Here is a 12108-nt window from a genome sequence, read left to right on the forward strand (position 1 = left end):
ATTCAGACCATTAACACCATAACATCAGAGACGAAGAATAAAGTTCATCTTGGAAGGAGAGTTATTTTTAAAAATGCAAAACAAAATCATTTATAATAGCCCAGAGAAAAACTGGCTGAATATGTACCGTAACATCAAGTTATTCAATAGCCTGTAGGCCTAAAATCAGGGCTTAATTTGAGCCGGAACAAGATCCGTAACCTCTGTTGTCGGATCCGGCAGCTATTTTCATTTCATTCGGTGTTCCGGCAGCTATTTAAATGGATCAGATCACCTCCGTGACCATCACAAAGGGAAAAAAATCAAACAATAAATTAAATAAGTAAATAAAAATTTGTTTAGTGTTCGGTTTTGATTTTGATATCTGTTGTTGATTTCTCTCCTATGACAGCCATAAAATCTATGCGAAGGGGGGGACATGAGGTGTATACTTCCGCTCAATAGAACACCGGGTTTTTTTGTAGCCATTAGCTTGCGCTGTGGAAAAAATGGCAAAAGAACAAGAAAGCTTACTAAAATTTTTAAAATGAATTCTCCAACTTGTTTTGTAAACCCTTTATTTCTTAACTATTACTTGAATTGATTGCACTTATGTTTGCTGGCACTGCTTTTAATGAGCAGGAGAAAAACAGGGAGGGCTTGGAACATGACCGCAGGTCGGAATCGAACCCGGGTCCCCAGATTTATGGTATGGCGCCTTATCCACCTGAGCCACGAAGTCCCACTGGCATTGCTTTTAAATCCCCTACTTAAATCCTTAAAATGAGTCATTTAACTCATGTCTTGTGTGACCTGATCTCCAATGGTGAAATAAACCAGTTGTGATATGAGTACAGTCTGTTATTTTAGAAGATAAATTTAATATATAGCCTAATAAAAAATATTTTATAACATAATATCACGACATATTACTGTCTGTAACTGTTCGTCACTAAAGCGTTTTCTAAGATCATAATGTCTGATATTATTATTTTTTTACACACACAATAAGCGCGTGTGCGTAAAGTTGTAGTAAACCACCCCCGCCTTTTTTTTTTTTTTTTGAGTCGCCAGACCCACCCACCTCCTGCGTTCCGGGACCTCCCACTTCACAAATTAAGCACTGCCTAAAATCATTACATAACTTATTTAAATAACTATAGCCCTATCATTAATAATAAAACACAGGTCAATCAAGTTTATCATCAAGCTGGCGATTTCACTCCAAATCAGCAAATCCATTGAATTCCTCATCCTCGGTGTCGCTTCTGAACAACTCTGCCAACTCCAGCGGCAGACGAAGCGCCGTTTCCTCTTCTTCTGCGTGGCTGTCGTCAGACTCGGCATCAGCTCCAGTTATTCCGCGGTGAAAAAAAAACCATATATACGCCGCACCGGAGTATAAGTCGCATGGCCAGCCGAACCATGAAAAAAAGTGCGACTTATAGTCCGAAAAATACGGTATTTATTTCAAGGCAAAGTGGAGATTTTGGCAGGCGAAATGGTAGAATTGCCCACAGACCTAATAGTTTGCCCTCAGAAGCAAGTTGTCTGTATATAAGGTTTCTGAGATTGGAGTGTAAGTAGATTTTTTTTTTTTTAGTTCATGTTTGTAGCTTTACCTGTGCATCCAACTCCATAATGTGAGCCACTTTGTTCCAGCCGAATCCCACAAACCTGCGGTCATATTCTGGACTGTCCCTCCTCACCATCACATAAGGCTCAAAGTCGGCCTCCCACTGCACTCTGTATGGCATCGTGGCTGTCCGCCATTTCGCAAAGTTAGTAGGAGCATGACCTTTTGTCCAAACATGATACCTAAGGAAAACCAAAGATTTCATCATCAGTCTTTTTTTTTTTTTGCAAGAAACCTCTTGCCTGCATGAGGTCACTGACAATTCTGATCTATTTTGGGCAGAAACCGAGAGAAACCTGAAGGTGAAGAGAGTGCCCATATCCAGCTGGGACAGAAGCTCAGCCTTGGATTTGGGAAATGACAGCCGGTAGCGCAGTGTCTCAAATGCAGGCACCACCAGAGCCTTTTTAGTGTGTGCCATATCCAGCTGTACAACAGATTTCCTGCAGGAAAGACAAACCATTATATTATTCAGCTTTTAATAAATAAGACAGTGGAAATTGTCTTACAATGAGATTTCCGTCAATTTCCTCATTGATCGAAAGCCTAAACTTTTTCCAGCAGTTTTTTAGGAAGATTCATAGCTCTAGACTATTCAGAGCCAGGCTAAGTGCCTAAGGCTGGTTATGAACCACTCAAGGGCCTCAGAGCAAATGTGGTCATACCCGGACCATGTACAGACAGGTTAAAGAGTTCTTGATTTCCAGACCTGCCAAGCCCAAAGAGGAATAATGTGTGGTCCTGCTGAAAGAAGTGGGAGAAAATAGTAGTAAATTGTAAAAAAAAAAAAAAAGAAATAATTTTCGATATAGGCCGAGTCCTTTTACAAATCACTTCTGTACATGGCCCTTGTTAAAACGGTCTGTTCCACACTGATGTGTGTACTGTTTCACTGATGATTAAACGTTTGAACACATCTTTGCCGACTGGCGCAGGAAAACGAAGCAAACAAACAGCCTTTTTAATCACTTTATAATTATCATTAGGCTTCCATTAAAAGTATTTTAATATGTTATATTTAACACTTCCTTACAGGCCGATTTAATCTTATTGACCGAGTCCAAATTTTCTGCCTTTTTTGCCAGAAAAACAAAACACCATTATGATCATTTCAGTTGACTTTTCGGTGGCTGAACTTTGGTGGCATCCATAATAAAAATAATGAACTGATGTTAACTATATGCATCGGATATTAGCTCAAAGTCTGATAGATTTTTATTTCCCATCAGTGAACACAAAACATTCTTCATTTATCTTATTACATTACAGGCATTTAGCAGACGCTCTTATCCAGAGTGACGTACAACATACCCAGAGCAGCCTGGGGAGCAGTAGGGGGTTAAGTGCCTTGCTCGAGGGCACTTCAGCCATTCCTGCTGGTCCAGGGAATTGAACCAATGACCTTTTGGTCCCAAAGCTGCTTGTCTAACCATTAGGCCATGGCTTGCTCTTGACAGAAATTGAGGGTGCCACATCAGCATCCTCAAACAGGAATATCGAGTCTGACGATAGCACCAGTCAAACATTACATTGCAGACATTTAGCAGATGCTCTTATCCAGAGTGACGTACGACATACCCAGAGCAGCCTGGGGAGCAGTTGGGTGTTAGGTGCCTTGCTCAAGGGCACTTCAGCAATTCCCACTGGTTGAGGGAATCAAACCGGTGACCTTTTGGTCCCAAAGTTGCTTCTCTAACCAGTAGACCATAGCTTCCCCCAATTACTAATTATTACTAACTACTATTACAGATTATTCTGACTAAATGATTACTAATAACGTGGGACTTGGGGAAGGGATTGGGGCTCCCAGGCAGTGCTGGTTAATATCTGAGAGTTTGAAGCACTTACGCCATCATTCCAGATTCAATGTCCATTGGCTCATGTGCATCTGCCGTTTTTATTGGTGGAAAAAAAGACGACTACTCTTTTGTAATTTTTGAGAGCTAACTCGCACTAGTAATGTTAAAGTGCAGGAAGCCTGTGGAAAATGCATGAAGGCTGGCAGGTCTGGATGACCCCTGCTGAGGTATGTTTAGAGTAGAAACACAATATATGCTGACTTGACTAACCTGAGGTATTCGTAGAGTCCATACATGGGCAGGAAGTCAATGTCAGACAGGAACATGTAGGGTGTGTTGACCTGTTTCATGGCAACATTGCGCAGCAGGTTGACGGGGTAGAACTGGCCCTCTTTGTAGACGATATGGTATCCCACATTGCTTCTGCTCATGAGCACTTCAGAACCCTGAGCATAGCGCAGGAACTGCTGGGCCTCAGCATCAGACAGGTAGAGAGCCAGACTGATTGGTCCTTCCCAGTGTTTACAGATGGCCTCTAACATCTGCAGCCTGACAAACACAGATGCCTCCTTTCATCACATCAAATCTACTAACAGGCTTCCATGAGTTATTGATCACAGGCTTATTATTACCGACATCAAGCCACATCATTAATCATGATGGTTTACAGCCCACTTTGAATTATCTGAGAAATGTTACAGTTTTTTATGGACAAGGGAAACATGATTAGATTCAGTGTCCCAAGTCGAAAGTAAAGGTTTTACCTTCTTGACCTTTTCAATCAAATAAAGCCAGTAACATGCAACACCATTCTCACATTATGAAGTGTATAAGAACTAGGGTTGTCATAGTGACACGGTTTCTTGATGTATTATTGGATGTTGTTATTGTTGACTTAATCGGCAATTAAAATGCATTTCCATCCATTACATTAAGGGCATTTAGCAGACGCTCTTATCCAGAGCGATACACAACATACCCAGAGCAGCCTGGGGAGCAGGTGGGGGTTAGGCGCCTTGCTCAAGGGCACTTCAGCCATTCCTGCTGGTCCAGGGAATCAAACCAGTGACCTTTTGGTCCCAAAGCTGCTTGTCTATCCTTTAGGCCATGGGTGTCTTGCTCAAGGGCACTTCAGCCATTCCAGGGAATTGAGCTGGTGACCTTTTGGTCCCAAAGCTGCTTCTCTAACCATCAGGCCATGGCTTCCTCACCATCTGTTCATTTTTTTTTAAACCCAATCAAATTCATCACTTCTTTAACATCATACTACAGTAACCTCGGTTTCTCTGCACAGGGGACGTGAATGAAAACCTTTCAGCAATGAAATACGCTACTGTTGTAAATTACATTGCATTTCTCTCTCTGCTGCCTCTCCTAGCATGTTCCTAAGTGCATCATCCACAGTTTATCATACAGTGAACCGGAAAGCCCCTAATCAGGACAGCCTGTCACCAAGAGACGGATGAATTTCAAATACTGACAGCATCCTGTTAGGACTAGGACTGTTTTGGCCTCTAGAGGCCGCTGTTATTTCCTTTTCATGTCGTGTTTATTTTGGCCTCTAGAGGCCGCCACTGTTCCTGTGTTTTGTGTTTGTGTTAATTGCCTAATTATCTTCACCTGTGTCCTTAATTAGTTTGTCTATTTATACCCCTGAGTTCAGTCCTCTTGTCACGGAGTCTTTGTGCTGTTATGTTTATCTCCAGTTTCCTTTGTACTGTGTTTTTGATCTTCTTAGCTTTTGAATTTTTGCACTTTGCTTTTCTTTTGGATTTACTCTTTGGTTTTTTTGTCTTTTGTTTTGCCCTGTATATAGTGTATATAGTTTAAATAAACCATTTGATTCTTTTTCTACTTCCGCCTCACGCCTCTGCATTTGAGTCATCCCCCTGGTGGCCTAGTGGGGGTTTGCTGGATTATCACACCAACGAACCAGGTTCGAATCCCAGCAAAACCCTAACAGAAAGACTCCGTCATGACCGACTCAGCAGAGGCTGCTTCAACTGTCTACCCGGCCAACCTTCAGGGAATTATGGCAGCTTTGACACGCTTCGGAGCGACCATGGACGCTCATGGACGTACGCTCACCAGCCAACGTGAGGCCCTCGCTCGCCACGAGGAACTGCTTCAGCAAATTGGGAAAACCCTGGCACAGCTGACATCTCTGCCTGCATCTCCTGCTCCTGATCCAGTTCCTGCTCCTGATCCAGCTCCCACTCCTGCTCCAGTGCCTCCTGCAATGCTGCCTTCTTCACCTCGCGAACCCAGCCTTCCTGCACCACAGAGGTATGACGGCAAGCACAGTGAGTGCCGAGAGTTCCTTACCCAGTGTCAACTCACCTTTGAGCTTCAGCCTACCACCTACACTACGGATCGCCGCAAGATTGCCTTTGTGATCACCTTATTAGCTGGTAAGGCGCGAGCCTGGGCTACTGCTATCTGGCAAAGACAGGGACCTGAGTGCTTTGATTTCCAGCTGTTTTCTGAAGAGATGCTTCGGGTCTTCGATCAGGCAGACATCAGTACCGACGCAGCCCGAAAGCTCATGTCCATCCGGCAAGGAGGAAGCGTCGCAGATTACGCCATCTCGTTCCGAACACTCGCAGCAGTAAGTGGATGGAACGAGACTGCCCTGGTGTCAGCCTTCCACCATGGTCTGTCTGACCCCATCAAGGACGGTCTGGCCTCTATTGGATGCCCAAGTGACCTCGAAACCCTCATCTCACATGCTATTCGTCTGGACAACAGGATGAGAGAACGCCACCAAGCCTTGAGCCCCCCCAGCCTCCCTACCTCTACCTGGAGACCGTCTACCTCCTTCAGTGACTGTCCAGAACCCATGCAAGTGGGTCGTACTCGCCTCTCCGCATCTGAGAGGGAGCGCAGAAGGAGAGACAAGTGCTGCATCTACTGTGGCAATCCTGGTCACTTCCGAGCATCATGTCCCGAACTCTTGGGAAAAGGACCGCCCCGTCCAGCCGAGGGAGGGTTGTGACGGGGCCTACCCTCTCTCCCGGACTCCCTGGCCAAGGAATCTACATCCCGGTCTCCATCTCCTGGGGTGAGTCTGTCCACTCTTGTCAAGCTTTGATAGACTCAGGGGCGGCTGGGAACTTTATGGATATTCACTTCGCCCAAAGCATCAATATTCCGACTGCACCTCTTGAAGTCCCACTGTCTGTGTCTGCCCTCGATGGCCAAGCGTTAGGTGATGGAAGAGTCACCCAAGTTACTTCTCCAGTTTTCCTCCAGTCTCAAGGTCACAAGGAAGAAATATCCCTGCACCTGATTCCTTCACCTGAGTTCCCAGTTATTCTAGGCCTTCCTTGGCTTACTCGCCACAACCCTCGCATAGACTGGGTAACAAGCCAGGTTGTGGAATGGGGCCCTGCATGCCATGCCTCTTGTCTGCTCTCTAGCTCTCCTGTGTCTCCTGCCGAGCCCCCTGATCTCACCGAGTTATCTCAAGTTCCCACAGAGTACTGGGATCTCAAGGAGGTATTCAGCAAGAGCAGGGCCACCGTTCTTCCTCCGCACCGGGCCTACGACTGTGCCATCGACTTGCTCCCTGGGACTACCCCTCCTCGTGGCAGACTGTTTTCACTCTCTCAGCCAGAACGCAAGGCCATGGAGGAATACCTCAAAGATGCCCTGGTCTCTGGGTTTATTCGACCCTCCACTTCACCTGCTGGAGCCGGCTTCTTCTTTGTCGGCAAGAAGGATGGGGGGCTCCGACCATGTATTGATTACAGGGGCCTGAATAAGATCACTGTGCGCAACCGATATCCCCTTCCGCTGATGTCCACAGCTTTCGACCTGCTCCAAGGCGCCACCGTCTTCACCAAGTTGGACCTACGGAACGCATACCACCTCATCCGTATCCGACAGGGAGACGAGTGGAAGACTGCCTTTAACACCCCGTCTGGGCACTACGAATACCAGGTGATGCCCTTCGGACTCACCAACGCACCAGCTGTTTTTCAGGCCCTAATCAATGACGTCTTAAGGGACATGATTAACCTATACGTTTTTGTCTACCTCGACGACATCCTTATCTTCTCCAAGACCGTGCAGGAGCACCGCCACCATGTCCGCCAGGTTCTCCAGAGGCTGCTACAGAACAATCTGTTCGCCAAGGCCCAGAAATGCGAATTTCATGTTCCCGAGGTCTCCTTTCTGGGATTTATTGTACGGACAGGCCAACTCCAAATGGACCCTGCCAAGACCCTGGCCGTCCAGGATTGGCCTACTCCCAAGTCCGTTAAGGAGGTTCAGCGGTTCTTAGGATTCGCTAACTTCTACCGCAAGTTCATCAGGAACTTCAGTTCTGTGGCAGCACCCATGTCAGACCTCACCAAAGGGACAGGTGGATCTTATGGCTGGTCTCCTCAGGCAGAAAAGGCGTTCAAAGACCTCAAGGACCGCTTCTGCACGGCACCCATTCTGGTTCTCCCGGACACCTCCCAACCATTCATCGTGGAGGTGGACGCCTCGGACAGTGGTGTCGGCGCGGTGCTCTCTCAACGTTCGGAAGGAAAGCTGCACCCCTGCGCTTACTTCTCCCACCGCCTGAGTCCTGCTGAGTCCCGGTACGATGTGGGGGATCGAGAACTGCTAGCGGTCAAACTGGCCCTTGAGGAGTGGAGGCACTGGCTGGAGGGAGCACAACATCCATTCCTGGTTTGGACTGACCACAAGAACCTGGAGTACCTCCAGCAAGCCAAGAGACTGAACCCTCGACAGGCTAGGTGGGCCCTGTTTTTCAGTCGGTTTGACTTCACCCTCTCATACCGCCCCGGCTCCAAGAACACCAAACCTGACGCACTGTCCAGACTGTTCTCTGCCACTAACAGGGAGAATGAAGTCGGGCCTATTATCCCTGTGTCCCGGATTGTGGCCCCTGTCCGCTGGGGTATTGAGGAGGCTGTCCGACGAGCCCAACGCCAGGACCCCGGTCCTGGGACGGGGCCACCAGGCCTCTTGTACGTCCCACATCAAGCCCGGGCCAAGGTTCTCCAGTGGGGTCACTCTTCCCCTCTCACCGCCCACCCGGGAGCTCGGAGGACCCTGGACTTCCTGAAAAGACGCTTCTGGTGGCCTAACATGGAGAAGGAAGTAAGGTCATTTGTCCTGTCCTGTGAGGTTTGCACCAGAACCAAGAACCCACGACAGCGTCCCCAGGGTCTCCTGCATCCTCTGACCATTCCCCGGCGTCCCTGGTCCCACGTGGCAGTCGACTTTATCACGGGTCTCCCTGAGTCACAAGGTAACACGGTCATTTTGGTCTTAGTTGACAGATTCTCCAAGGCCTGCCGCTTCATACCACTGTGCAAACTCCCCTCTGCTCTTGAAACTGCGAAACTTTTGTTTAATCATGTCTTCCGAGTCTTTGGTCTTCCACAGGACATCGTCTCAGACCGAGGGCCCCAGTTCTCCTCCCGAGTGTGGCACGGGTTCTGCAAGGTCATTGGAGCCACTGCCAGCCTCTCCTCTGGGTTTCACCCACAGTCCAATGGTCAGACAGAGAGGCTCAACCAGGACCTGGAAACCACCCTGCGAGGCCTGGCTATGGATAACCCGACATCGTGGAGCACCTGGCTGCCATGGGCGGAGTACGCCCACAACACCCTGCAGTCATCGGCCACCAAGCTGTCGCCATTCCAGTGCCAATTCGGGTTCCAGCCACCTCTGTTCCCGGACCAGAAGGAGGACGCGGGGGTGCCCTCGGTCAACCAATATGTGAGACGGTGTCGCAAGACCTGGAGCATGGTCAGGAAGACCCTCATACAGACCTCCAGAACCAACCAGACTCAGGCCAACCGCCATAGGAGACCTGCACACGCTTTCCGCCCTGGGCAGCGTGTTTGGCTGTCCACTAAGGACCTTCCACTGCGGGTGGAGAACCGCAAGCTTGCTCCTCGCTACATTGGCCCCTTCAAGGTGGTGCGCAGGGTGAACCCTGTCTCCTACCGGCTCCAGTTGCCCCGGACTCTGAGGATCAACCCCACTTTCCATGTTTCCCTGTTACGGCCCGTACTGACGTCTACGTATGCCCCTGCCCCTAGGAACCCCCCACCCCCCCGCATCTTCCAGGGGCAGACTGTGTTCACTGTGAATCGCCTGCTTGACTCCCGCCGGGTCCGCGGCGGGTTGCAATATCTGGTGGACTGGGAGGGCTATGGTCCTGAGGAGCGCTGCTGGGTTCCTGCTCGGGATGTCCTTGATAAAGAACTATGTCGGGACTTCCATTCGGCCCATCCGGATCGCCCTGGGAACGTCAGGAGACGCTCCTAGAGGGGGGGGTCCTGTTAGGACTAGGACTGTTTTGGCCTCTAGAGGCCGCTGTTATTTCCTTTTCATGTCGTGTTTATTTTGGCCTCTAGAGGCCGCCACTGTTCCTGTGTTTTGTGTTTGTGTTAATTGCCTAATTATCTTCACCTGTGTCCTTAATTAGTTTGTCTATTTATACCCCTGAGTTCAGTCCTCTTGTCACGGAGTCTTTGTGCTGTTATGTTTATCTCCAGTTTCCTTTGTACTGTGTTTTTGATCTTCTTAGCTTTTGAATTTTTGCACTTTGCTTTTCTTTTGGATTTACTCTTTGGTTTTTTTGTCTTTTGTTTTGCCCTGTATATAGTGTATATAGTTTAAATAAACCATTTGATTCTTTTTCTACTTCCGCCTCACGCCTCTGCATTTGAGTCATCCCCCTGGTGGCCTAGTGGGGGTTTGCTGGATTATCACACCAACGAACCAGGTTCGAATCCCAGCAAAACCCTAACACATCCATTTTGTAAGCTTCAGAATACAGAATTCTATACAGTCCTCTCGTGGTCCGATCAAGATAGCAGTCACTGTAACTCTGTACAACCTGTCAACTACTTCAGTTCCTTCCTCCAGTCACAACTGACATGCAGCAAATCTAAAGTCGTCCTAATACTTGACTTGACATCAGAAACCAGTGGCTTCTTCAGTATTCAGTGACATCTGGTGATGTCTGAGAAACAGGCAAGAGCTGAAGGACTCGGTGTAATGAAACTGAATACTAAAGAACTGAGAGATTATTAAAATGTTAGAGGGAACCGGGGGAACAACGACTTTCATAGTGACCATGCATTTGACTTTAAATACGTAGAAGTAATTTATTAAATTTAAAAGTCTTCTGTAATATGGAGACCCAATCTTCCTAATAATGTGTTACTGAGAGAAAGAATAGGGTTCGAATCGAAGTGAAAAGGTTCTGGCTGAGCAAAAAGGCTAATCATTCATTCATTATAGCTCCTTTGAGGCCACTCTCTGTGATTCAAATTGGAGTTAGAGCACATCAGTGAGGGCTACCATGTATTTATTACCTCACCCGGAACGGAGTCCACCAGGAGTATTGTTTTCAGTGAGGTTTCTTTGTTTTTTGTTAGCAACATTACAGGAAAACGGCTGGACCAATCTTCATAAAACTTTCAGGATAGATGGGCATTGGTCTCAAATAGAACATCCAACATTTTGAGGGTCATCTAGTCAAGGTCACCAAAAAGGTTAAAATCGTTTTTTTCACGATAGCGTCCTTCATATTTATCATATTTACTTCAAACCAATTCCAAACTATTCATCTTTCAATTCTGCTTGCATTGATATGCTACATGATGGGGTATCTCTCATAGTTTTCTTAGCAGTTGTCATAACACTAAAATAAGTGCTACCGGGCGAGGTTTGTTTTGCCTGGCAGCACTTGTTTAGAAATGTACTGCTTTCTGGTAAATCACTACAACGTCAATCCCATCAATAACAATTAATAAAAGGTTTGGTATTATGATACAAACTGGACCCTTTTCCCATGGAATAAAAACATGTTCTATTCCCTTCTAGCAGGTTTCATTCATTTGGTTCAATAGCATGCAATATTGTTAGCATATCGCTTATCCTATGTGTATTACGTCACTCTACCCAGTGGAGAGTGTGCAATATTGCTACAATATTGCACTTTGTCAAGACAACATGACGTCACACGTTGGAGCTGATGCGAAGATCCAATGACAAAACTTTTCTGCTGCGCAGAACCATTTCTTTGTCCACTGGGAAAGAGAAAAGACAAGGCTAATCCAGCATTACTGCTAGGATTAGCGATGCTATAATTAAGCATGAAATAAATAAACTGAAAACTGAAACTAAAGACGCGCTGAACACCCGAAAAGCTACCAAAACCTCATTAGATATTCTTCATGCATATTTACAAGAGAAAAACATACCAATGGACGTCGAAAAACTGGAAAAGACACGTCGGAGACGTAAAACTTCTGCGCTAACAAGCAACTGTGACAATTCGTAAACAAACATGGCTGCCAGGTTTGCTTCATTAAAAACGGAAGGTTTTGAGAGAATTTTGGCTGCCAGGTCGCTCCATTGTGTGTAAATACTTAAGTACGAGTGAAAAATACTGTAGCAAGTGTGCGTGGAAGAAGAGTCTGGAGAGAGAAATCTTAGTTTCTCGGTCGTTAGCCTGTACTACTAGCTCTTGATAGCACTGGCTTGGCTGCACTAGCGTTGGCCTTCGCTAACACTACTGCTGAATGCTACAGCGGTTGGAAGGTGACTGCACTGCTGCGCTAACAGCACCGAGTCACAAGTAAGCTAGCGTTGGCCTTCGAGAATGCTGATATGAAGTGTGTGTATGTATAATAATAACAATAATAATGGCTTTTT

General features: G+C 46.8%; 1 protein-coding gene across 4 annotated transcripts in view; it reads right to left on the reverse strand.

The window, feature by feature from the left end:
- LOC132869735 (xylosyl- and glucuronyltransferase LARGE1) overlaps window positions 1-12108 on the reverse strand; it is a 284001-nt gene that overhangs the window by 12167 nt on the left and 259726 nt on the right. For all 4 annotated transcript variants that reach the window (XM_060903111.1, XM_060903110.1, XM_060903109.1 and 1 more), the window contains exons 12-14: window positions 3685-3963; window positions 1912-2058; window positions 1602-1797 (exon numbers count right to left, since the gene is read on the reverse strand). In XM_060903111.1, coding sequence (XP_060759094.1) covers window positions 1602-1797; window positions 1912-2058; window positions 3685-3963 — 622 coding nt within the window. The remainder of the gene's footprint in view (window positions 1-1601; window positions 1798-1911; window positions 2059-3684; window positions 3964-12108) is intronic.

Source organism: Neoarius graeffei, chromosome 21, assembly GCF_027579695.1.
Source record: "Neoarius graeffei isolate fNeoGra1 chromosome 21, fNeoGra1.pri, whole genome shotgun sequence".
Taxonomy (NCBI): Eukaryota; Metazoa; Chordata; class Actinopteri; order Siluriformes; family Ariidae; genus Neoarius; species Neoarius graeffei.